Here is a 27802-nt window from a genome sequence, read left to right as displayed (position 1 = left end):
TATAAGAAAGTAAAATTTTTAATTACGATATCAGTCACAAAAATGTCATAAAATAAAAACAGTTTTCAAAAGTCAATGAAACTGAATGCTTTTGGTAATTATTTGTTTAGATCCTTCATTATATGAATAATTTCTTTCAAAATTTTGTAAACTTCTGAAGAGTTAGGCCGATTACTTGGGCTGTCATCCCAACACCTTTGAGCTAATGAGACATATTGACGAATGCAAGGATTTCGAGATTCTTTGAATATTGGTCTTGCAGTATAATGGACCACCTGAAGCAAAAGAAAAAAACATTAGGCAAAGCTGGAAAAAAAAAAAAAAAAAAAAAAAACCAAGCAACTTGTTAAAACTGACATTTAATTTAAATTTTTGCCAATACAGGAACCTGGAGACATAACGTTTGAACGCATGCATTCCTTCACCCGAGCATGTGCATATTTAAGCACGAATTTTAAATTTTTGAAATTTATGCTTTGTGCAAACTTTATAAAATTTTGTTTACTCAGCGATTGAACAGTAGTGTGTTGTTACTCAGCAAAGTGTAAGATTTGTCTTTCAAATTTAATCCAAAAACAACAATTAGAAATACATCGTTATTTGAAAAAAAAAAAAAAAAAAAACGCATAACATTCGTTTTTTTAAAATTAAAAAATTCAGTGGTTCGAAAGAAATGTATTGCCATTGTCTGAAATAAAATATTTTTATTTTTCCTGCACTAGTGTCACCATTTGGCAAGCAAAATATGTTTGTCTTTTCTTTCAAATTTAATCTTTTTATTATTTCACAAACTAAGCTTAAAAACAATATACACATTTCTTCATCTGTTATTTGCTAGACGGACTCATTAAAATATTTTTTTATAACTACTTTTGACGGCTGGCCGAGCAAGCGACAAGTATAATTTAATAGTAATTTCCAACCGATGTCTCGACCGAATTCGAGAAACAATCGGTTCTTTATTAAAGAAAGTTTATTTGCTTAAGGCGTAAGACGTCTTAGTAATTTCATAGAAATTGTAAACCTTTGTGGTTTATTTAACAGACTACTAATATGTATATGATATATAACAATATATGTTCAGATAATTTATTCAAAGCACACAAGGATTATGCTTAAGGGAAGACATACCTTCGTGTAGAATGAATGGTTTTAGTTTATTTGGTTTGGTTTAACTGATTACGGCAAAGCTCTCGAGGACTATCTGCCTAAGGGGAGGTATGCCTTTGTGGAGGACTTTCTAACATAGAACACAGTGTACAAATGTTTTATCCAAAGCATTTTATCGGGCACAAAAAGTATGCTGAGTTGATACCTCTTGCTAAATGGCTACAGGTTTGATACATTACTGTGAAGGAGGAAAAAAAAAAAAATTTAGAGTTAAGAAAGAAAGGCCCCAGAATGTTAAAGGATTTATATTTATTTTTGGTTTCTCGTTAATGAGATAAATAAATTTAAACAAGAAAAGACCAACTCATCGTAATTACAATATTTTCCTCATTGAAATCCTCAAACATTCACCAATAAACTAAATACTCAGAGGTTGCTGAAAAAGTAAAACCGCCAAATAATACATGAGTGTTAGTATTCATAAAAGCTTCTCTCACGGTAGTTAGTTTTTGGGAACTTATTTAATAATCACTGGAAAGTTTATTATGAGCAGCATGTTTCTTTTCCGCAAGAAAAATGCTTATAGATTATTAACTGAGACTTTCAGTATGAAATTTTTGCCGTCAGGTTATTGGAATATGGAAACGTATTCAAGAGCTGTGGAGCAAAGGGGAGGGATGCCTTTGTAGAGGACTTTCTGACGGAAATTGTCTCATAATGAAGTTACACATGGGAGAAAAGCAATAGAAACCAACCATTTAGTCATACCGTCCGTCCAGGATTAAAACCAAGTAGAACTCCCAGTTTTCAGTGGTCTTAACCACTAGCTCACCAGTGCATCAGGTATCAGGGGCGTTAGAAATGACAAGATGGGCGATAAATATTAAATTAGAAGGAACAAATAATCAGCCATACAAGATATTCGATTGCTTCATGTTTGTTTAAGTACAGCATTATCAAATTATTGGCATTTTCCTTTTTCATCATTACAATTTGCTCAATAAAAAGTAAAGCAACTATTGATTTTGCATTTTTTAAACTCGTTATAATATCTAAGTGATATTTTTTAACTTTCTACTCTTTTCCGCTTCCTCTTACCTTATGCAGTTAAAGTAAACACACATTAAACTTGCCTTGTAAATGATGACATGAGGATGCTCTCCACCGAATGGTACTTCTCGAGTTTGCACTTGCCATAGAAGAATGCCGAAGGAATAAATGTCAGACAACGGGGTCGGTGAGTTTCCCTTCAGAACTTCCGGCGCAGCATAGGCGGCAGTACCGATGAACTCATCATCGTGAGACAAGAGCTTAATCTCTTCAGCATTGCGAATACTGTGACCGAAATCTCCCAGTTTGCAGATTCCATGCGGACTCACGATAACGTTGGCAGGCTTGATATCCCCATGAACTATGGCATGTTTATGGCAATATTGGAGACCAGATACAATTTGTAAGCAGAAACTAAAAAATGGAATTAGATACTCATTTTGCAAGCTGATAAAAATATAACAGATACTTACGTATTTTTCCGTCGGGCAGTTTTGGCACTGCTGTCAAACAAAGGAATTAAGTACCAATATTATAAATGAGTGACAACGCATTCGTAAATCTTCTCTTTGGTTTTATGTAATCCCAATCTTTATTATGCTACGTTAGCTTTTATAGCCTTCTACAAAACAATATACAGTGGAGTATTTTCAAAGTTTCAAGTTTGGTTTATACCAGGGTGATTCTCAAAACATTGAAAAGAAAACTGGCGTAATAAAAGAGACAGCGGAACAATGTGGTAGCACTAGATTCGTTTTTAAGTAAAACTTTGTGGCACCGAGTTCATTAATGGCGACATTTGTTTGCTATTTTAAACCTTATTAAATATTTTATTAAAGATTTTTATATGCCATATTCTGAATTTATATCTATTGCTTATCTAATTTAATAAAGAGCAATCATGATTATCTAATTAAATAAACAGCGATCGGCTCTTTCAAATTTCCTGATAAGTCGGCACACCTTTTGCGGGGTTTCCGTTAACTTTTACAGTCGACAGGAAAATACTTAAATGCTGTATAAATTTACTGCTTTTAACTCGAGTGTTCAAAAAATTAAAATGAATACATATCGAAGCAGTTAAAGTATCCGAACATGTTCGAAGCACAATTTTTAAGCATAGCATTAAAACATTTTAATCAATATTAGCTTCATTTTTCATAAACTTTAAAAATAGATTAACAATATTTGAAATAAATAATTTTACAGAAATATTAATAAAATATAGAAACTTAAGATTTTCAAAAGTGCTATATGAAAAACACAGAGATGTAGTTAAACGATAGTATCAAAATAAACTAGAAGTTTATTTCTAATGTTAGGGCTAATTACTTCTAATTTCGGGCTGAAGTTTACTTCTAATGTTTTAAGGGTATCTATCTAATAAACAAAAATCTGAGAGATGATCGAAGAAAAATTATAAAATTTTTGGGTTTATTTACTCTGTTTTAATTCCGAAAGAGGATTATTATTTGAAAAATACTCGTATAATTAGGTTTTCGTATAATTAGGCCCGTGAATATATTTCAATTATTTTTTTTTTTTTTTTTTTTTTTTTTTTTTTTGTAAATATGCTTCCAGTTTATAGTTTTAGAGCCAAGTATACCGACTGAGCTTATGCGAGCATCTGCTGCTGAATGGAAAAGAAAATGAATAGGTTAGGACTTCGTCTCTGAAACTGTATGCTTGTATATTTAGGCTAGGTATGTAACCAGGGTAAGGTAAAAGAACGTTCCACGTCTGTGTAATTGCTCAGTTTAGTTGGCCATTCGAAATCTGATCATGCTTCAGTATTCTGACGTTCAGTCGTTTCTATATAGAGTTGGTACATCTGGTATACATTTTTCTTCAGTCACTAATTGCTCGGCTAGTTGCTCACACAAGCAGTCCGTACTGCTACACAGATGGAGACATACTAACGTACGCCTTATAAATTTATACTGTTTATTTGTACTTTTCATTAGATCTACCTTATATCAATATCTATGTTTGAAATTATGCTTAACCGGAGTGATGCTTTTAAAGGACTTAAAAATGTAGCCTACAGAAATTTCTTGCAGGTTGCAGCCTATAGATTTCAGATAGAAAATAAATTCAAATTGAAATTTTTTTCTTTTGGCTATTATATTTAGTATAATTTACGTACTTTTTGATAATATTTAACAAGAGAAATTTTAAATTTAGTCAGTTTTTCTTTTTTTTTTACTAAAAACACTTTTTCTTTTAAAAAAGTAAAAAAGTGCAGGCCTCTGAGCTGCTTTCAGACCGTGCACTCAGTCCTCATGCAATCTGAATCACAGATTATTATACTAAAGTATTTGAAATTTATCCTCTTCTTGCTCAGATTTAGTCATTGTATTCCTTTTAGCCAGACTATTACATTTTCCTAGTATATTTTACCTCACATAGTGAATGACTCTAGGTTTGGTTTGCTTTATTTGATTAAGGTAAAGCTGGCTATATGCCTAAAGGGAGGCATTATTTCGTGGAGAACTTTCTAAAGGAAACTGGATCAACAAAAATATATTTTGAAGAAAAGTTCTTTAGAATACCCTTTAGGCTCTTGCTTACTTTTCATGTTCTCTTTGTAATAATTTCGTAGATAAATTTTGATCAAACAATTTTATATACACATGCTTAATTTATTTTCATTGCGTTCTATGGCTGTCCTTTGGATTTAACCTACATTTTGCTTAAATTTACACTCCCTGGCTTGGCGACTAGGCGCCAAGCTTTGGAGTGCAAACAGTGCTTCAACATTCATGGAATATTGTTGTCATTCTTGCTTTCTGAATACTTTGTAAATTATTGATTTCGAAGCTGAGAATCAACAAGCTTCCGAATGGGCTAAAATTTATATATTTGATTACATCTATATTCTAAAATTTTATTACTTTAATAAATACCTGAAAAAATAGAAAAGCAGCGACAGATTTCTGGCACTTTGAAAGGTCACTTTTAGTGGTTTAAATGTTCGCTTACAGGTCTTTCTATTTAATATTTTTAGCAAACCCTCTTCTAATTAACGACAAGATAAAAACAGATTTGTTTTACAAAGCTAAGGATTTTATTTTATTGCTTTTTAAAATAAAAATGCGAGATTTCCTCAAACTTGGCCTTTTTAACAGTCATGATGATATAAAGAGATATATAGAGTTGTATATACAGAGTTCTTATAGCGAGGAACATGTGTGTTCAGCTCTGGTATACTATAGATGCGCTGAAGAATGAGACATTAAAGTAAAACAGTGAAATAACTAAACTTTGTTGCTAGCCATAAATTTTATGCAAAGATTTTTCTTAAAATAAGGATAACTACATCAATTTAACAATTAGTTGATGTACAGATTATGCAAATCTCTTGAAGGTAAAACGTTTTTCAAGGGTACTTTTCCGTTATGCACCTGCCATGCCTTTGGCGCCTGTAAAAGAGAAGTTAAACACATGCAGAGACCCAACAACTGTAACTAATAAATACGAAACATATATTGCCATCTATAAACTATTCTTATAATTAGAAATTATTTACAGTTAAAAAAACAACAACAGGTGTTTGGCTTGTCTTTCGCAGGTGCCAAAAAGCATGGCTCGTGCATGCAACGGACGAGTACCAACTCAAGAACTTTCTAGTTATGAAAAATTTAAAAGATACTTTAAAGGATTTGAAGCTACGCTATATATATCAGGGTAAAGGATAAATGAGTTTCATGTGTTAAATCGAAAGAAAACTCCAGGATAATTAAAAAATTTCGTTAATACAATCTTAAAAATTTGTTGTCAGTCTTCCATAAATCAAAAATAGAAATATCCTCTCGGGAAACTAGGCTGATTGTCAGTAAAACTGCACGCAAATGTTACCGAGACACAAATATTTTCTTATAGGCAATACTGGGTTATATTAACTACCTGACCGGGCTGGGTTTCACTAAGAAAGCATTAATTTCCCAAAACTACCACAAGAAAGAATTTATTAATTTCAGTATCCAAATACACCTCGTATTTTATAACTGGATTTATGTACTATTTAAGATGCCCGCATATATACGTTCTTACAGATATCAAATATATTTATATACGGCCTTGCCGGTTAGAGGGTTTTAATTTACTACCACAATTGGAATTTGGCCATTACTTGAAGTCATACAAGCATCAATTAAAGCAATAAAGATAGCATTAATTGCTGAAGCGAAATCGAGGTAAACTGAATATTTTAACCAATTACCATGTTGTCAAAAAACAATTACTATGTTGTCGTTTAAGATTTTTTTTCAATTTTTGTAGCATATTGTTTATTGAAGAAGAAACCCAGAGATCTCTTTCACATCTTGAACTAATACTGATTTGAAGTAGGAAGGCCATGCCGCCCAGTCTGTATAGTGGTTAGCGAAACTGACTGCCGTACCGCTAAGGTTCGAATTCCCGAGATGGCATGGTTATAGTTGTCAGTCCCTTTATAGGAGGCCCTTTTAGGTGATTCCATAATGAAATGTCTACTACTTCCGGCTCTTATAGTGGCGCAAGGCTAATGACTATTAAATAAAACTCCCGGCCATTAAATTGTTTTGAAGTGGAACTCGAGGCAGCTGTATTGGAGGCTGTCACCAGGGTAAAGTTCATTAGGGCTAAAAGCTTGTGGAAGTCAAGGTCTGTAGAAGTGTTCATCTGTAGACCTTGTATGAAATGAGGATGATTGTTATGGAGCAATCTTTAATAAAAAAAAATTAGTTCATACTTTCATAACAAGAAATAAGAAAAAGTAAACTTATGCACTCAGCCCAATGAGCCACTGACGATATAACGCAGAACGAATTATATTAAGGTTCACGTCTTTACTGCAGTTAAAGAAATTAAAACATTTAAAGAAATTATGTTCTAAACATGCAAAGAAATTATGTTCTGAACATGCAAAGAAAGTATTTCTAATTAATTAACACTTTTTACATAATTAATATTTTATGTTTGATATGTAGAGCTTTCAATAAGGAAAATAACCTGATACGTACCTAAGCCTTCTGGGAGAATCAAGCTCACTTTTACTATTTAAAATTTGTTGCAGGTTGCAATGTCCAGCAAACTCCATGCAGATAAAGACCCTATTCAATGCTTTTGAGATATGAAGAATTTCTACAAGATGAGGATGGCGGATTCCTAGCAAATTAGCTTCGCCTACCGAAGAATTAGCTTGGACAATCTTCAAGGCAAATTTAATTCCTGTGTAAAATATAAAGTTACTTAATCTAGAATGTAAAAAATAATAATAAAGGCTGTTTGAAAAGATAGGAAGTACTAAATTTTTACACATATTCATTAAAATAAGAGGTTCTTGGAGTCAGAATATCTGCTTTATTTTTATTTTTAATTGCTCTTTTCATACTTTTGCTTCGTGTTATTTACGCTTCTCAAGAATATCTCATTGTGATTAAGGCCATTCTCTATATTATGCTAAAGACTAATAGTGTCCCCAGATGACGACAATTGTGAGAATGACTGCACACCATGTTCCCAAATGCTTATAACCAGCTTTTAGTTTCGCAAACATTGGTCGTAGAGATGTACTTCTAGTTAAAAAATTTTTAAAATAATGTAATAATTTTCAATGATATTCATGTTTCAGCGTTTAAAAATAAAAAACACAATTTTGAAAAAATTAAAATATTAAAACAAAATTATTTATATCTATAATTTTATTATTTTATTTACAGCAATACTGATATACTATTTTCAAACTTAAATGTGTAAGCGAAACTGTAATTTTGAAACTAATGTTATAATGTGAGCTGCAAATTCGTTACAACTATTCACGTCTAAAACATATAGCAAGAGCATATAGAAATTCTACAAAAATATATATTCTATAGAAAATCGCAACTGTACTTCGATATCTACGATATCCATAATGGTTCACAAGTTAAACAGATGTAGGCTGGTAACCAACGGATGAGACGAAAAAACGGCCTATATACTGAAAACTGCCATATAGGATTCTTACATATTGAGAGACCGACCCCCATAGACACTGTCTGCATAACCTTATGAAAATTTTGAAAATAACTGAAACATACAGTAGACGCCACATTATGTGATCACGTTTGTCCACGGCTATTTTGATAATATTAACCAAAGAGCTTTTAACCAGGGAGAATTTGCCCTGTGGGGGCGGAATTCATAGTTTCAGGGGAGGAATGCTGTCAGACTTTCATGTACCTCTTCAGTATTTCGTTTTAGTTTATGAGTATAGAACTACTTTTATTCAAGTTTCGTATTTGCTAACATCTTCTGCGTTTTTTATTATTAATTTATGGAAAAAATTAAAAATAACTTAGATTGAAATAAATATATATGCATTTTTTTTTTTAAATTTTGGAAAGTAGGAGGGGAAAATGATCGTTTAGCATTGAGAAAAGGGGGGCTTGTTCCAAAAACGCTTGAGAACCATAGTATTAACCCCTAAATCTACAATGACAGGCACAGCCCGCGTAATGGTCGGGCCAAACCTAACTTTCACGGGCATAGCCCGCGTACGGCGATCGGGCCAGAAGTGAATATTACGTGGAATGCTTGAGACGCAATTACAGTCTGATGCAATAATTGTGGTAGACGCAAGTATTTCAAAATGTTTATTTATACAAAACTCCAAAATACAAAATTAGTAAATCTGTAACGGTATGATATATTTCAAAGCATTCTGGTACATGTAACGGAACTTTACACTTTTTACATTCGTGTTCTATGTGGATTTTCTCGTACATGATCTGCATACTGATTCGTTTCGGTTACAATATTGCTCCAAAATATGTCATAAAATATTAGATTAAATATATCAATTCTCCTCGACTACCTCATGATTGACACAAGGCTTCCTCTCTTATGCCAGGAGTCATTGTATAGTCCCAGATTTTTGGACTATTTCTTATTTTTTTTCCAAAGCCAGGACTCTGGTAGTTGATCGTCATCGGATGCATCATCAATAATTATTCGCCTATACTTTCTTCGAAAATTACATAATTCGTCATGTTTACGATTGCCCGGATTAGCGTGTTACACAAGTCGTGCAAATGTCCCGAACGCTGCGCGAGGTTGTATACAATTTCGGCCCAACATCGTCGAATCTAAATCGTAGGTTAAGGGGTTAACTGAATGATAACATTAGTCGGAGAGCACCCTTCACTGAAAGACAACTTGCTAATGTAAAATTTATGTGACATAGATGTTTTCGGAGAATTTTGCTTCGTGGGGTTGAATTCTGCTGAAATGTTTTTGCTTCAAAGCCATCCAATCTGCTGATAGCCCACAGAATCGGTAGTTATTGAAAATTAAGTTTTTTTACCAATTTTAAATGATCTACTGAAATTGAAACGAAGCTGCTTTGCGCTTTAATCCCTTCCTTGGCAATTTTTGTAATCCATTCCGAGTTTATTTTGCGACTTTACTTCAATTAAAAAAAATTATTTTAAGCTATGTTTATTCTGTTAACCGCTGATCACAGCAAGCGATGCATTTTCCATAGTTTGGTGTACAAACGGGCGGGATACTTCGGCAGCTCGATGGCAATATCGGAATGATAACATTAACCTTGATTACTCGTACATTAACCTTCGTCTACTGTAATTCAAACAAAATATTTCAGAAGTAAAGCCAATACATTCGAAAGATCGGTATTTGCTAAAATACATGCGAGTATGCTCAAAGAGCGATAGTGGTATCTTTAGAAAAGAAAGTATTTTGAAAATTTAACTGCGATTAAAAAACTAATATAAGTTAAAAGTGCCAAAAGTTAAAAATAATTATATATATATATATATATATATATATATATATATATATATATATATATATATATATATATATATATATATATATATAATAAATAAACAGTTGTGATGAGAGAAAATCTAAGCGCAAGTGCAGGGAAATTGTATTTGAGGGCTATATTTCATTTTCAAAAGGAGAACAATGATTATAAAACATTGCAAAATAATAAAGCTGTATTTTTTGTTCTGACGCAGCAAGGAATTTTTAAATTGAAAATCTATTTAGAATGACAGTTATGAAAACGTGCTGCAAAAAGCGTACGTATTAACAAAAAGCTGTGGAAAATCAATCCATACACAAAAGTTTGAAAGGAGCTGCGATTAAAATGGGATTAAATATCGTAGATAAAATATCGCCTGTAAACACGGTTATAGAATTACATTCACCTCACACTGCATTAGAAGAACTGTTACTTTTGCCATGTTCTCTTTAAATTTATGACTATTTTTATTGTTATACTTTGTGTAAGAAACATTATGAGAGATATTTGCTCAGCTTCCCAACATTTCTTTGAAAAAATTGCGCTTTAGAATAAATTAATTCGGGTAAATCTGAATAAGAAATTAATTCATGTAAATCTGGAATATGACATTTTATTCATTTGCGTTTCTATTAAATTGGGCTGTCTTGCTAATACACATACAATTAGTATTTCGGAACTAAAATAAATTAGTTGATATTTAGAAAAATTATAAATTCATGATGATTCATTAATTTTTAGTACATAAAAATTTACCTTTATATTCGCATAGAGTTACATTCCCAAACGAACCTCGTCCAAGAAAGATGCTTTTGCGATTGGGAGTATATAAAGGACTTTTTGTTGGTGTTGGATGCTTGTAAGTTGGTGTCAAATGAACTGGAGAACGACCACTGGCAAGTTTGGGAGAAAACGGAAATTGTGAAACGCTAAGGTACCTATAAATAAATTTAAAAAAATTGAAATAGCATCATTTACAGCAACACAAATACAGATACTTTTTACTCTAGTGCTATGATGATTATATGATTAACAACACAAATACAGACATGATATATATTATAATATATATCATGTCTGTATTATATATTAATATAGTTATGATTAACAACACAAATATGATTAACAACACAAATATTATTAACAACACAAATACAGACAAGCCTTATTTTTTATGACCAGTGCCATTTATGTTTACCTTCCTGACTTCGATATTCTTCTCGAATGCAATGTCCAATATTAGTAACTACATAATAAACTTTACAATGAGGAAAAAAGCTTTGAAAAATTAGTACAAACAAATATGTCATTATTTTTCTTCAATTTGACTGATTATTATTCCTTTACTGAATAGTGTGTACAACTCACCGTCTATTTAGTAAAAGCAAGAACTGACTTCTGTATATTTATATTTGAAAGTAAATATATCATGATTTAATGCAATATTGCAATTCAAAATGAGTACTATTTTCTAATAGTTTCTGATTCTTCAGATATTACTGAAGCTCAGCAGTGGCAGAATAGTAAGACTGAGTAGTTTCAAGTTAACAACATCCTGGCGATCAGGCTGGTTCCTCGCAGTTCATGATTTCATCTTGTGTACCGTTAAAGCAGGGCATTAAGTTTATTTCGAAGCAGGAAACATTCAGCAGGACCTCGACCAGATCCGAACTCCTAATTGTTATTCGGATGTGTTTCCACTTAAACCACGATTAAGTTAGGTTATTTAAATGTGTTTTGGTTTGGCTTACTGCGATTGAGGCAAAACACACTAAGAAAATCTGCCTAAGGGGAGGGATGCCTTCGTGGAGAACCTTACAAGGAAAACTGGCTCGTATGTACATTATACATGAGGACAACCCCGAAAACGTCCATGCAGCTAACCCATTCACATAGAATCGGAATTCAAGTTGTAATTACCAGTGTTCAGCAACTTTACCGCTCGGCACTGGTGGGAACATTTGAATGTGGCAAAGCACAAGATGCCAACCTACCTAAGGGAATGCATGCAATCAGTTCATTAGCTTGGAATAGAATCCAGGTCGAAGTCCCAGCGGTCTTAACTGCTTGTCCATTGGTAAGGCCCTAATTATACCAGGATCGCATACGGTAAGGAAGGGGAAATTCCCTACATGTCCCTATGATAAAGGGCAACTGAGGGAGATGGAAGTCAGTTGCCAAATTCAGGTATGAAGATTTATACATTACATTCTGCTTCGGACGCCATTTGTAGATTCATTAGGTTTATTTCGGAGTAGGAAATATGAAAACTCATCTATCCCCTATCCTGGATTTGAACTCCGCATCTTCCGATTGCCAGCTGGTCATGCTTTTGATTATAAACGAAATGCACTTAGTAAAGAAAGAGAAAATTCCTTACATATGAGTCAGTTTCCTTTTAAGAAGTCTTTCATAAAAATTCCTAAAGAAAATTGACTGATCCTTCACTTTAGATAAATGGCTATAGGATGCTTTTTCCTTACTATAAGATCGAATTTAAAAGAGAAGATACCCCTTTAAGTTTCATTTTAATTGCTCTTAATGTGTATGTATATTCACAAATTGGAGCAGGATTACTTTTAGTGCAGTAACATTTACTCCCTTATCGCAGACTGCTTCCAACACAGTATGAAAACAGTCAACTCCCGATTGACCGGTGTTACACTGTAGACGATATCTTAGGCTAATTCAAAATCACAGCTAATCCAAGGGCAGTTCAGAAAGAGAAATAACCTGTATAGTAATGTTATGCGCAACACAAAAATTGTGCTAAAAATTTACCTGCTTCTTTAAGTATTTTAATAGAGAAAATTAGTTCGCTTGGTTACGTATATTGCATCAATATTCAAAACAAAGCGTAGTAAATAATAGTAAAATAAACGTCACTAGGAATGGAGAAACTTAGTTATAAACGCCATTAAGATCAATACTTAAAAGAAAATTCGAATGATGCCACACTGTGTAAGAAGTAGATCAAATTTATTATCGCGTAATGAATATTAATTTTGGATCACTTACAATTAAATTCCATGCAAAGCATATGACGGCTGTCTGTTAAGGAGAGGGATGCTTTCTTGGGAGTATTTGTTTGAAGAAAACTAACTCGTATTCAAGTTGCATACAAGGAAAAAAAAACGAAAACTAACCATGCAGACATCCCATTTGCCTGGGCTCGAACTATCGGCCTTCTGCGTTCTTAACCAGGTATATAATTGTTATTTCGCCCTTTTTCGAGTAAATAAATTTGGTTTTTTTAATGGCAAAGTATGCAGGGGCTTTCTGACTAAGAGAAAAATGCTTCGTAGAGGACGTTCGAAAAGCAATTGATTAGTATCCACGTTACACATGGGAAGAATCACGAAAACATCCATGCAGATAGCCCGTTCCCCCTGGAGTTTAATCAAGATAGAACTAGCATTCGGCGACTCTCATACCACTCGGCGGCTGAAGGTATGAAAGTTGCTGAAATAAAGGACATTTGTTTGTTTTCAGACTGAGATTTAGTCATCTATTTTAGTCATCAGAAGCTTCAACGCTGTCTGTCAAGCAAAGAAAAAGTCTTCTTGTTTTGAAACAATCCAGCCATCAAGGTATGATAGCTGAAGGAGTAATATCTGTTGAATATAGGAGTGTTACAATACAGGTACGCCTCGATTTACGACTACTGCTACCATAATGCCTTTTCCTAAAATGACGTTACTGTAGCAATGGATGGTGGAAATGAAAGAGTAATTCACAAGTGCTGATTCAGACCTTCCACAGTAAGTCGATTCTAATGTAGGTTAAAGACTTCTTTCATTCTTGATATCGTTGATAACTTTTATAATTCAAGCTTTTATTGAATAAAAATAATTAATAGGAACTCTTACTTTAAAGTCATTAACATGGAACACAAATTTACAAACGATGTCTTTAATTAAAAATAGTAGGCTAGTAATTGTTACGCATTTGGATCATTAATTGAAACCTGTAGAAATTTCATTAATCCTAAAATATTGTTTGCTTGGTTTCATCAGAAGTGTCTAATTTTTTCCCATCCTTTTTCCTCATAAAAACATATCACTGCTTCCCAAATTCACTCCTCAGTTTTGGCGACATGATCAATGTTTTATTGCTATTTTGAGTAACTGAACTCCTTTATCGAAAAATTGCTTCATATAAATATTTTGTAGTAAATGTTTTTGATAGTTTCTCTTCGTCTTCATCATTATTTCTTTCTTCTATAACTATTTCCCCCTTGAAAACTAATCAAAGTTAACTTCTTCGTCTTTGCGCGGCTAACCCATTCATTTGAAATCGAACCCAGGGCGGAACTGCTAGTGGTCAGAAATTTTAACGCTCAAATTTTACCGGGCTGCGATAATCAAGATAATTGCCGTCCAAGATAGTTTTTACTCACATTTCTAAACAATTACATGTACGTGCATCTTAAAGTGTGTCGAAAAAATTAAGGAGGTTTATTAGAAGAAAAGTCCAGGTGTAGAGCACCAGGGGTGTTTTGTAATAATTACCAAGGAAGTACGTTTTTTCGTGGCATTTTTCGAACATCTGGTTTTTTCGAAATCTAAACTGGAGAACTGTGCTTATTGTAATTTTGGTGTTTTCGTGATGTACCAAAACTACATTAAAACATCAGTTTAATTATGGTTTCTTTTCTGAAACATCACTTTTAACGATCAACTTCATCTACCTTCATAAGTAAAGCTATAAATATTAAATAATTTGTCAGTTTGATGATCAACAAGGCAATTAAAAAATAGGGGATTATCTCGAAGGTTTTATTTTTTGTTTTTTATTTAGTTATTATTTAGTTATGGCAAAGCACTCAAGGGCTATCTTGCCTAAGAGGAGGGATGCCATCGTGGAGAACATTTTAAGGGAAACTGACTGGCACGCATGTTACACATTGGAAAAAAACGAAAACGCCTGCGTAGACAGTCCGTTTTCGGAGATTCGAACCCCGGGTCGAATTTCCAGTGTTCAGCAACTTTGCCGCTCGGCCGCTGGTGGGCCATATCGCAAAGGCTCGAAAGCTATATGGCTTAAGAGAAACGTTTTCATGATGGACATTTGTAAAAAGTAATCTCTGTTCAAGTTACACATAGAGGAAATCCTATACAGGCAGCTTGTACAGTCACCTGAAAAGAAACTACGAATTACTTGATTCAATTCTTTTTCCATTCGGTCACTAATCAATTTTGGAATTCAGTCTTCTAATAGTCAGAGGTACCTAGGTATTAACACCATCACCTGAACTCAGTTTGGTGATATTTTAAAGATAAAAAGGGGTTGATTTATAATTTCAAAAATTACAAATTTTTTACATTAACTATCTATACCGAAAAATCCACCAATAGAGTTACCTACAAAAGTTCTGTTGTTTTGAATTGTTGAAAATTTTTTGGAGATCACCTTAAGGTAAGGTTAAAAGCAATTGTTCTTTTCAGCAATTTTACAACAGAATTAGGTATTTCTGCTAAACGTTTACCACAAATTTTTCTATGGTAATTAAATCCCATAAGTGAAAAAATTAAAATTAGTTTAAGATAGAGAAAATATCAGTCTGTCAATAAAAAAAGTTCGAACCTGGAATAAAACAAAAAGAACGCATATGGAAATGAAGATGTTGCGTGTTATAACTGAATAACTGATACGGCCACAAGGTTTTGGAATTCTGCAAAATTCTCCAAAATTTTGGGAACGGTTTCGAAAATCGTTTTCTAGGTTTTAGGGGGAATTGCGCAATGTTGTGTTTTGGGGGAATTCCGGAATGGTAATTGTGATAACACACGCAACTGCTTGTCAGGGAATTCACTGATTTCACTGAAATGGAATAAAATAAAGAATCTCAGAAAGCATTTTGTTTTTCTCTTTTTCTATACTTTCAAAACAAGATTATGAGTCAATACGCAAGATTATTAATTATGAGCATTAAGAGAGAATTAAGATATTCGAGAGAAGTAATTATAAGTAAGTTTCGAGAGAATTAATTATGAGTATTAAGATTCAACTTACCAGTCCTCATTTCTATTAGCAGACCTCTCCAAATTTGATCTGCTCTGTTCTTGTATAGGTGGGCTACTTGGCGATACATGAATTGAAATAGTGGTTTCTCTCTCGAACATTTCATTTCCCTTCAAGGGCTCTAAATGTCTTTTGCCTACAAACTGCTCCTTAGTTTCAAATTCAGAGAAGTCATTCAGCAAGAATCGAGCTACAGAGTCTAAACTTTCTTTTCTTGACAATTTGGGTGTGCTTTTCCAGACATTTTCAGAAGGCACTAGAGATTCCGTAAAACAGGTTTGGGCAGATGGAGACAATGTTAGTAAAGGCTGACGATGCATGGCTATTATCAGGGAAGCAAGTGTCCATACATAGGCTTAAGATCCCTTGCTACAGACAGACATACTGAAAATATTAAAATAGATCTAAAACATTAGATTATAAATACACAGTTGAGTATCTAAGATTTCGATACTTGAGTTTTCTGAGCGAAGGAAAATAGTTTTTTTTTTTTTTTTTTTTTTTTTTTTTTTTTTTTTTAAGTCACATGTAATTTTTTATTCTATAACAAAGTAGCCTCTACCATAATCAAATTTATTTTTATTTTTTTTTTATTTTATAGATATCAGATGACTATGTAAAGGATCTAGCATGTTCTCGTTTCCTCCAAAAAGGAACTCCATTTATCACAATAATATTGTGACAAAAAGTTGTAACAATCATAACAATAATATTGTTATGATGAATATTTTAAAAACATAAATTAACATGTATCACGGAATTGATTACTTTGAGAAATAAATGCAATGATTTAATTTTGAATGAAAGATAACTCTATTAACTAGTAACTAAAATTCATTTATTCAAATATGAATTGCATACTGGAACATAATGCCAGTTAAAAGTTAAACCATTTCAGTTAAAAGTTAAATATATTTACTTATAGCTTAATGTCTTTCAGTCGAGATAGTTTTGCAAGCAGAACAATAAACGATATTTTAGGATTATTGTGCAGGACATTAATGTTTCGCAGTTGCTTTAAAAATTTTCAAAATTTTTCACCTTTTAAAGTAAAACTTTACTATCAATATTCTTGTTAGTAGAAAACTTTGCACTTACAAATTTACCCCAATCCAGTTATTGCTAATGATAGAGCAAGCTACTCATAGTTCCCGACTGCAAACTAAAATTTCATTCTGAAAAGTATAAATTAAGAAAACATTGAAAAAAATGCAGCATTTAACATCAAATAAACTTTACACTTATTCTGGATTTATATATATATAAAAAAAAACCGACAATAATGACAATAATTCTTGCATAAGTGTTTTACTTATGATAAATTTTCAAACAATTCTAGCCTGATCAAATGCAGATAATGTAACGAATATGAGTATTGATCGAACGCATTAAATTTCCAAGAAGAAGCAATTATATTTTCAATATTTTACAACATGGAAGCAACATACTTCAGAGACATTTCATGTTCTTTGAAACTAAAAAGAAATTTCGGTTATTTTCGTTACACGGCAACCAAGCGCTAAACAATTTTCGCCAGAATGATACATTTCGTAACCCTATATTGTATTTAGTTTTCCCGACGAGATTTAAAACTTGAATAAGTTTTCTATTGTAATATACAAGTTGTTTTTCAGTCTTCAGTATGAAACTTATCTAAAATTTCAAATCATCAACAACATTCCCGAAACGCGAAAAATATAGATGACTCAGACAATTAAATTTGTCTGATGCAGCTAGAATATTTGTTCTTCTTAGACAGGCAATCGGAAGCGCTAGCCAGTTTAGCGGGGTTTTGAATGCAATTAAAAATTTCTAAAATAGGATCATCCATAGTTTCGTCAAACTAGCGTTACAAAATTTTATACCTTTAAATCTGTGTCAATTCGTCATTAGTTGAGAAATTTGAACAATTTTATGTACGCGGGAAAACCTCTTACTTGCGCTAATTTCGATACCTAGATTTAACGTTTCTACGCACCAAGCTCTTAAGGCATTTTTGACAGGTTATTCTTTCGTTTAAGGAAATTTAGAAGTATTAAATTCAACTCAGGAAGTTAAACAGGAATAATAAGGAAGTTGAATAATTTTCCCTGAAAACAGTTTCTATTTTAAAAAATACTGCCTTGGAATCGTTTCACGATATAACATAAATATATAACATTCTCGAGCACATATTTCAATTTCGTTGGTGATTAGATTAAGAGGAAAATGCTGGAAAGTTTTCATGTGTTGTAGAACTACGTTTTATTAGAATCATAGAAATATTAGCATAATCGAAAAAAAATATTTTAAGTACTGTCACGTTGTACCTGACGTATACATAAGTTCGGTTCGTAATTATTGCTATGATTGTTAAGTAAACAAAACCGTAAAACTCAATTTAGTTAACTTTTTATAAACAGTTAACATTTCCATTTGAGTTAAAATTACATTAAATGCTGATGCACTTCACAGTTTTCGTGTTTCTGAACTGTCTAAAATCCTTGTGAAATAGTAGAAAGTTTATATACTAAACAATTCAGCACCTCCGTTTAGAAAGAAATCGTTCAATATTTTTTTCTCACGCTCAGTTCTGCAAAAGCTAGGAAAAACTGCCATAGAATTCTTTAGGTAGATGTAGAACAACCAAAGCTTAAAGCATAATTATAACGTAAGATTGAACTATACAATTAAGAAGTTTTGGAAAGCTTATATTTCATTGTAATGATAAGAAAAGTGAATATAAAACTTGAACTTCTATACAGTTCTGTATGCTTCAGTTTTATATTACATTCCCAACATTTTATACACTACGTTGGATAGTGACTTCAGAGATTTTTAAGATATATTTAGTGCAAACGTTTCTAATTTTTCTGTCTTGAAGAAAGTTGACTAATATCCAAAAAATAGTCACAAATACATTTTAAATGATGATTAACATATAAAATCACTTAGTAGCTGCACTCCAGTACATAAAGTAAACAACTGATCTTCACAATTAATTATAATTTAAGGAACATCATATGCTAACGTTTTGTTACAGATGCTTTTCCTTTTATACACTTTTTTTCAATCAACTAAATTAAGCGAGCTCTGGGATTTTTACAACATCAATATATCTTAGGTATATAATATACGTTTATACATATATCAGATTTCGAGAGATATCCGATTTGGAGATATATGTATATATAAATGTACATATATCAGACTAGGTCAACTTATGTGACTAATGGAAATTTCCTTTTACTGAAAGAAAGTCACTAGATTTTATATTCAAATAAAACCAAGATGAATTACAAACTTACCTTTAGCGAGCCTAATAATTTACATTTTCCAGCTTTGATCCATCTCTAGACCTGAAAAGAACTTGCAGATTTTTGTAACCCCTAACGCTATAGTTTAGCATCTGACTGAAATGGACCTAAGGTAAGGAATTAGTGGTTTGACGATTGCTGTTTGGCGAACGAACATAAAAAAGGGTATCTAATAGTAAAGGAAATAAACTTACCGTTAGTACGCATTTCGATAGAATATTTGTTAAATATTATGTTTATCTCTTCGTGCTATGAAACTATAGTAAATAGAATTTTAATTTGACTGCATATCCTTACGTCATGTCCCATTCTGTCGTATTTGCATAAAAATTAATATAATCTAGCTAATAACGTAGCTTATTTTTATTTTCAGAATAAAACACATTTTATAATTCTTGAACAATATACAATTAAAGAATTAAGAAGTATATAATTTATGAGTTTTAATTTCCACTGTTAAATAATGAAGGTATAATTACGTCATACTTTAGCAGTTTGAAAGGTATTTCGATTATCGTCTGAGATTGATATATCTCTTAATTCTAAGAGTTGATTAATGCATAGGTTTTACTTATATCTGTGTTATTATTTATATTGCATCTTCACTGTTTGAAAATTTAGAATTTTGTGCAGGGTTGTATATTTCGAAATTTTCATACGCAGAATCATACATAATTTGACTATCTTTATTTGGTCCGCCTGTCACTTATCACCTTATTCCATTCATTTGTTTCATTGGTTGCATACCTGAAATATCAGTCCTGGAATTTTCTTTGAAATATTAATCCTGGAATTCATCACTGCACTGGGACAAAGGTCTTCACTTTTCTTTTATCTCGTATTTTTCTTTGGAAGCATTCAACTCATCGAAATTCAAAGTCACTGTATTAGGAAAATTTTTACTGAGCGAGTAATCGGGCGATAGGCTGGCACACGTATATTATATCCGTATCCGTGTTAGCTTGAATATACGGTTCCTTTAATAAAAAGTATCCTTGAGAAATTTAAGCGATGTATAAGAAAGAATAGAGATGGCGTAAAAAAAGAAATAATTTCAGGGGATAGGTGAAGAAGATATAGTTTTAGTTATTTAACAAGAAAAGTGCTTAAATGGTAAAAATGCTAATTTTTGAAATAAATTAAATATATTTTCTCTGAAATTAAAAAAAAAAATGAAGGGTAAGTAATAAATTATCTTGCTTTACTTTTATAGTGCAGTAAAAATTTCTCGTAGGTGTCTCTTAAGTAACCGGTAATATCAAAATAATGACACTTTTGTAAATTTAAATTTAAATCCGAAGTTTATGCGAGCTAATTTTAATCCGAGGTTAAATTTAGATCCGAAGTAAACGAAATTATGCGATGAAATATGTGTACTATATTAGCAATCTGAAAACTTAAATGTGAAAAACATTTGTTTTATATTTTTGCCGTCCAACGTAACAAAGCTTTTCAGAAAAAATCATATTAAAATACCCCATATTTACTTTTTCTCGTACCTGAAAAGATATGATAAACATAACTTTATCTTGTTATTGTTGCTCGTAGACAACAAAGATCCTCTTGGTTTTAAAACACGTCCGGCGCCCGTGTCCGATATCTTGAATTCAGTTACATATTCGAGGAAAGTAAGAAGAGGTGCAGGCTTGTGTGGATGTTCACAATTCTTCTTACGCCCCATTCTTTAAAGATGACGACGAATCAATCGAACATGTACTGGGAAAGAAAAAAGATGACGATGGCGACGAGGAGGAAGATAAAGACTATACACAGAGCCAAGAAAGTTACCTTGAAAGAAACTGAGGAAGGATTTTGGACTTTTATAAGATACGCAGAGAAATATTCGTCTCTGTTAGCACATGTTATAAAGTTATACGCAAGGAAGTACTGTAATCGCAAAAAGCTTCAGGTATCATATTTCAACGAAAATATTCATTTTGACCGCTATCGAATGTAATTTAACGATGTTTTTGCGCGGCATCTGGTGACCATCTTGTAAGGAGGAAAAAAATTCGAAGTTATACTTCATTACAATAAGAAATTAGCAATTTTCATATGATAATATGCATGGTAAATTTAAAACGTTGTTTAATTTTGTTTTTCTGAAATATAGAATCATGATTTATGTGTTTAACTTTTACATAATGGGTATGATTTTTGATATTATTTATTTTTGGCCTCTGGATCGAAAACGAAACCGACGCAAATTTCTGCAGATGCCACAACAAAGCATTAACGTGTGTGTTATGAAAATAACCTTTAGCTCGCAATAATTTTAAATTTCGTTAATTGAATTTTGAATAAAGAAATCAAAATGAAGTTGAACAGAAACTAAATTAGTTTATCCAGACTTTCGAATTTTAATTTAATTACTTTTTTCTATCTTCTCTCCTGTTAGTCTTCTGCACTTTCCGTCTTCAGGTACAAAACATATAAAAGACTCTGTTGTAACTAACAATTACGGAGCGGACATCTGCTAATCAAAGTTGAAATCTGATTGCTTTATTATTATACACATTTAAAAAATAAATAAAAACTGATAATTAAAGAGATTAAAAATTGTTCTTATGCAGTTGACATTAAAATTATGCCACATGGAAATACACGGTTTCTTTTATAAGCTAATTTTAACTTCCGTGTGCGAAGTAAAATGGAAGTATTGTAATCGCGAAAAGCTTCAGGCATCATATTTCCACGAAAATATCCATTTTGACCGCTATCGAATGCAATTTAACGATGCTTTTACGTGACGTCTATACGGAAGAACAGAATAAAAGACTTCCCCCCCCCCAAAAAAAAAAAAATTAAAAACCGATTTAAAATGGATTCTGAAGAGAATCTTTCGTAGTGTCTGTGCGTACGTACGTACGTACGTATGTACCTATCTCGCACATCTCAAAAACGAATAGCCTGAAAAACGTTGAAATTATGTATATAGGACTGCTATAACATATAGATGTGCACCTCGTATTTTGGTTGCAATTGGCAGCACCAAAATTATATATATATAGCCTATTTCTTACCCGGCTCAGTGATCTCAGTTTCTTTACTCTTATATGTTTGTAAATTGTTCGTTTTTGGCTTTACAAATGCTTGAATTATGTTGCTTTTATCTTCCGGTTCTTATACCTGTTCCTGCATGGTTGTTCTTATCTTATGCCTTTAATAAATCTGCATGCAATATTTGTAGAATTATCAAAGTGCGGTTAAGCCTAATTATTTTTGCGATGGCGGCCATGTTTATTTACATTTCAAACTTGGAAGAATAGCGGATTTGTTGCCAATCTAGAGAAACTAAGCTTCGCAACAACAAAGATAACGCCTTCTTTTATTATTGCGAGTTAAATCCTGCTTAATTCATTCTAGAATTTATTCGATGGAATAAGTGTTTAAAATTTACTTCATAATTTTTAATATAGATATTTTGAGTTTTTTTATGTATTTTTGCCTTGCCGCAAAGTGGAAACTGAATTAATTGAATGAGAAATACTGAATCGTCTGGGAAAAACTCCTTCGTTTTTGTTTTGTTTGCTTAAATTCTTTTATACATCGTTTTAGATTTATTATAGTATTTGAATAGAACACGTGGTAACGATTAGGTAATTCTTCAAATGATATAAATTTTGTGCATTTCTAGTTACAATTTAAACGAAATGTAACGCTGTGAAGTGAATCTAGCGCCAGTGTCGCTATCGTAAACAAATACAATGAATTTTAAAGAGCGCATTCATTCTATTGTGGTTTATGCACCATCTACGAAGTAGATTTAACTCATTCCAATAAGTTTAAATGAAATGCAAGAAAAAATGCATATAATTTAATATTCCGTACAAGGAAATCATGTAGTGCAGACATCAGCTTTTTTTAATGCAAAAGTGGATCACTGGGTATATTGGGAGAAGAACAGCATTAAAAAATAAAGGAAGATTTTGCACACAAAAAAAAGTGTTTTATTCCTTAAATGTATCATGTAATCCTTATTTGATAATTGAAATTTGTATTTAAAAATGTTTTCTTTTGATATGTTGATAATGTCTCTCAGTTTATGATAAATAGCTATAGTTTGGGAATAATTTTAACTATACTGAATAATATTTCAGAGATTTAGAGAAATGTGAAAAAAGTAGGAAGCGAACTGCGTATCCTATGAGTATAAAACAATCAACTTCAATTAGTCCTACAATTAAAGAAAGAATACAATTGGCTATGATTGCTGCTAAACTTTCTTTATCCATTATCGAAAAAATTATTACGTCGTCAAGAAAAGCTTTTATTAGTATAGGTAGTTTTATGTTCCAACATAAAAGTTTGAAAGTATTTTATGATTACTAGACATGTAAATAGATATTAGTCTATTCTACCATTTATTACGCATGTATGACTAAACAATGAAAATTCTCCAACATAATTAGCACAAAAAAGCTTGAGAATTTTACTTGATGCCTCTGAGTGAGAAAAACTTTCTTCGGTTGATTGAAATTTGCGACTTCCTAAAATTACCTTCGTCTACAGCTTGTGGTGTGGTGTTTCGGCAAAATTTCCCTTCGCTATTATAGCTCGGTTCATAGTTGCAATCAAGATTTACATTTAATTCTAAACAATCGTGTTGGGCTTATTGTGGAAGGTCCATGTCTAAATCTCCCGGTTTTCATGAGAATGTATACTAGAGATACTAACCATCCAGCCGGTATAGCAGTTAGTGAAACTGACTGCCATACCGATGGATACGAATTCGAATCCTAGAGAGGCAGGGATGTTTATAAGCGTATAGGATGTGTGTGGCAAGGAGCACTGAAAATAAACGGCAAGTTGAAAATCCTCTAAAGAGTTGGTGGCAGAGCGTTAGGCCCTCGGACTGCACTTATCGGTGGTCTCTCTCAAAATTGGCGCCCAAGCTTAACAGTTAGCTAGTTTCAGCAATATGTCAGTCACCTGGGGTACCACAGGTAATCTGGCCTAGCTACTACCTGTAAGGTACTAACTTCAGCCGAGGTTTTGATACTGATATCATCTTCTGTAGTTCAAAAAAAAAAGGGGGGGCTTCAGAAGCGATCACCCTGTGGCATTAAATATCACAGCTGCCATTGTTACAAATCTCATACAAAGTCATAGCACTATTCCGGTGTAAGTAATTGTCACAAAAGCTGTAAAACTTGATAAAGTTTATTTTATAAGCAACTTATCCCTTTTAAATTCCAGGTTCCGCCAAGCGTTCTTCAACAGAAATAATAACTTCTGTTCTAAATTATCATGATAGGCCAATTCTGCAAAGTTTTACCTATTTGTGACAGATACAGTCCTATGTAGAGCAGCTAGAATAAGAGTGTTCGAGGACGACGATTAGAGCTGTTTAAAAAAGATCAGGACCTGTGCCTACTAAACACAGATGCGTACATTTATTTTCATCAGGCCACAAGATTATTCCATGCGATTAATTTGATTATCTGCTGGCCGTATATAAGAGGATTAATCAGGTATACAAGAGGATCTCATCAGGAGGTTCTTACTCAGGGAGGAAATCCCTTATTATTAATTATATCAACAATAGTATAAATAAAAATTAACCATAAAATTCCCACCTGAAGGGATTTTATAGATTCTGGAAGGAATGCGGTCAGCTTTTTATTTGCCTATCAAATATTTAGTTTTAGATTATAAATGTAAAATCTAATTTTATTCAGGTTTTGATATTTATGAATGTTTTCCTTACTTTTCTTGTTAAATTTATAAAACACATTAAAAATTAATCCAAGTTAGTTGTGTATGTATTTTTTCTGGTTTTGGAAAGGAGGAGGAGACTATGATCGTCTAACAAAGGTAAAAGGGGTGCATGGGGCAAAAGAGATGGAGAACCACTATACTAGCTTTTCGTTTTTTCAACGTCACAAAGGATACAATTAGTAACGATCATTTACTGATCTTCCTGAGTTTTAAAGAGGATTTGGGTGTTTTCATCTTCTGCACCTTAAAAATCTTTATCTGACTGATATGACAGAAAGCTTTTCTCAAGTTGTACTCATAGGAGAAATGGTAAATATGCCATTAATGCGACAAGGGTTGCCATCACTTTTTCGTCGCCTTATTCGTCTTACATCAAACTTATTTACCTTCCATATTAAAGATATACCATTAGGCTACTTAGAGGCTTTTCGGTAAAGGAAACATGAAAAATTTTGTGCTTTCGCTTAGACTAGAAATACAGTATTCCATTTTCTGTGTAAATATATATATTAACCTCTGATGCTACATGAGCATGTATGGAAAAATGGGGTAATTCTTTACATTCTTCTCCACTTAAAGTGGGATCAGGGAGAACATTACATACTGCAATAATTCTGTTCAACTTCAAAGCGCTTTATGTTATTTTATTTAGCATTGTAAGACGTAATATAGTGTATCATATGATAAACTTTTTTAAAGTGTTATACGAAATATTTATCAATCAAACTATTTTTTTTATGCACGTTACATGAATATCTTGCTTAGTACAATGCTCACCTTTGTCCGCGGTATCACGCATTTCCAGTAAGATTTATATCATATTACCTGAGGATAAAGAGCAGTACTGAATATACGTAAAATGGGATTTCTTACAAACACTTGGATCAATTACCATGTAAGTGACTTTATTTTCGATTAACATACTATTAAATCATATAACATTTTACAATAATTAATTAATCTACTAGTAAGCATTGACACTGTAGGGTTTATTTTAATTCCATAATAGTTAGTTTTAATTTTGAAACCCTTTACTTTATTCTTTTGTTTCTCATCTACAACTACCTGCCAGAATGAGTTTTCCGAACCGCATTTTATGTAAATGAAGTAGAACCAATGTATGCAATGTCTCGGTCACTTCCGTTGAAAAGCTTAGAATACGGGTTCCCCAATTTTTTGTCCCTAAGAGCACATTATTCTAGAATATCAGTCGGACGGAGGGCACCATTTACTTTTTCAAGGTCAATTTACAGTTGGATAGAGTTAATAATACATGCACATAAAAAAAAGAGATCGGTCGCATTTCGTTTTGCGCTGGTATCTGTGTTGATGCAATTTCTATTTCATTAACCCTTTCCGGCATGCTACCTTTTAAAGTTGGAGTTTTGATAAAAAAAGTGTGTATTTAATTATGGCAAAGCACACGAGAGCTATCTGCCTAAGTGGAGGACTTTCTAAGGGAAATTGGCTCGTATACACGTTACACATGGGGAAAAACACAAAAACGCCCATGCAGCCAGACCGTTCGCGGGATTCGAACCTCGGACCGAACTACCAGTGTTCGGCGACTTTACCGCTCGGCCGCTGGCCGGCGATAAGAAAAAGGTAGGCAGTCTAATTAGGTCTAGAGGAGTACACAAGTAAAATTTTGTGAAGATAGCACTTATCTTATAATTCTGTGGGTGTACCCAAAATTGGGCACACTGATTGAATAGAGCTTCGAAAAGAGTGCTGAAACGAGTATTGTTGTTAATGAACTGATCGATGAGATGTAGAGAAACAAAGAATGCAGACTCTCAGTTGTTTTAGATTATCGGTGAGTCCTGTCTGGGCACACCTAGGGTTCGCCGTTTGATTTTAGGCAAGATTTCAAGGCAAGAATTTAAAATTAATATATAATAAGGAGATTAGCATACAGCCAATAGAAATTTCTTTTCAAACAATTCCTTTTATACCCTAAAAAATCTGGAAGATTTCTTTGAAAAATGAGGGTCTTAAAATACTAAACATGGCTAAAGTATATGGACTGGTTTGTGTTGAGCTGCCATCTACTATAAATAAAGAAGGTTCAGAGTAACCTATAGTACCTATAAATCCTTTTAGTACCTATAAATCCTTTTTCATTCAATTTTACTGTGCGTACAGAAGGAAATTTATGGTGTGTCCAGACTGGACACACTGTGCTGCAAAGGGTTAAAAATGAGAAAACTTTCACATAGAATTCTATTGAAAACTAAAACATTTTTATTGTGATCGCACAATAGAGGGCACATGTCAAACGATCGGCAGGCGCCATGGAACCCTCGGGCATAAAGTTGGGAATCCCTGACTGAGTTCCAGTACAGCATGTTCTGCCTTCTAGCCACTCCGTTGCTTTAAGCCAAATCTATGTTCGGCCGTATTGCTACGTGTCTTTTAGTATTCGGGACTGAGGGGTTGAGGTTCAAATAAGGGCCAACGCAGCTAGTTATCTCTGTAGAGCTTCGACTAGATTTTATTTAGTTAGCACTCGTTTAGTTTCTTATTTCCTATCTTACGTTAAAGAACCTTTCTTTGGATTTATTCTTGGAGTTTTAAGAAGTCAGCGAGTTGTCGCTACACCCTTCTCAAGTATTCTAGTTAGCAAGGGCAATCAATTTAAACAGAATCTTATAACAATAAATCTTATAACTTATAATGAAAAACATGAAATATTCCGAAATATTTGGAAACTACTAAACTATGATCGAATGTACCATCGCTGGTTTGATTCAGGACTGCGAAAAGCTGTCGGCTTTTAAAAAAAAAGCGCAATAAAATGAGATATGTC

The 27802-nt window shown here is 32.7% G+C and overlaps 1 protein-coding gene across 8 annotated transcripts; it reads right to left on the bottom strand.

The window, feature by feature from the left end:
- On the bottom strand, window positions 1-19643 carry LOC118185582 (serine/threonine-protein kinase mos-like). 8 transcript variants are annotated; one of them, XM_035355463.2, is made up of 8 exons: window positions 19467-19640; window positions 19264-19379; window positions 17075-17151; window positions 15968-16360; window positions 10709-10890; window positions 7164-7371; window positions 2244-2574; window positions 1-275 (listed from the first exon to the last, which is right to left on the bottom strand). In XM_035355463.2, the coding sequence occupies exons 4-8, from the start codon at window positions 16294-16296 to the stop codon at window positions 99-101; spliced, it is 1227 nt and encodes a 408-aa protein (XP_035211354.1). In that variant the 5' UTR covers window positions 16297-16360; window positions 17075-17151; window positions 19264-19379; window positions 19467-19640; the 3' UTR covers window positions 1-98. The 8 variants fall into 8 exon arrangements, with proteins under 8 accessions (XP_035211354.1, XP_085666728.1, XP_035211358.1 ...); XM_085810602.1 differs by lacking the exon at window positions 19264-19379 and having other exon boundaries at window positions 15968-16345; window positions 19467-19643; XM_035355467.2 differs by lacking the exon at window positions 17075-17151 and having other exon boundaries at window positions 19467-19641.
- Window positions 19644-27802: the final 8159 nt, after the last annotated feature.

The sequence above is a fragment of the Stegodyphus dumicola genome, chromosome 2 (assembly GCF_044657685.1).
Source record: "Stegodyphus dumicola isolate Sdum_Otavi_A_Nest chromosome 2, ASM4465768v1".
Classification (NCBI taxonomy): Eukaryota; Metazoa; Arthropoda; class Arachnida; order Araneae; family Eresidae; genus Stegodyphus; species Stegodyphus dumicola.
The sequence above is the reverse complement of the archived record's forward strand: the minus strand, read 5'-3'. Positions and strand labels throughout refer to the sequence as shown.

Coding starts and splice junctions, on each gene's coding strand:
- LOC118185582 (XM_085810602.1), bottom strand. CDS start 16,296: ATGCATCGTCAGCCTTTACTAACATTGTCTCCATCTGCCCAAACCTGT. Junction 10,891..15,967: donor GCTAATAGAAATGAGGACTG/GTAAGTTGAATC, acceptor ATTTATTTATAG/GTACCTTAGCGTTTCACAAT. Junction 2,575..7,163: donor GATTCTCCCAGAAGGCTTAG/GTACGTATCAGG, acceptor TCCATTTTTTAG/TTTCTGCTTACAAATTGTAT.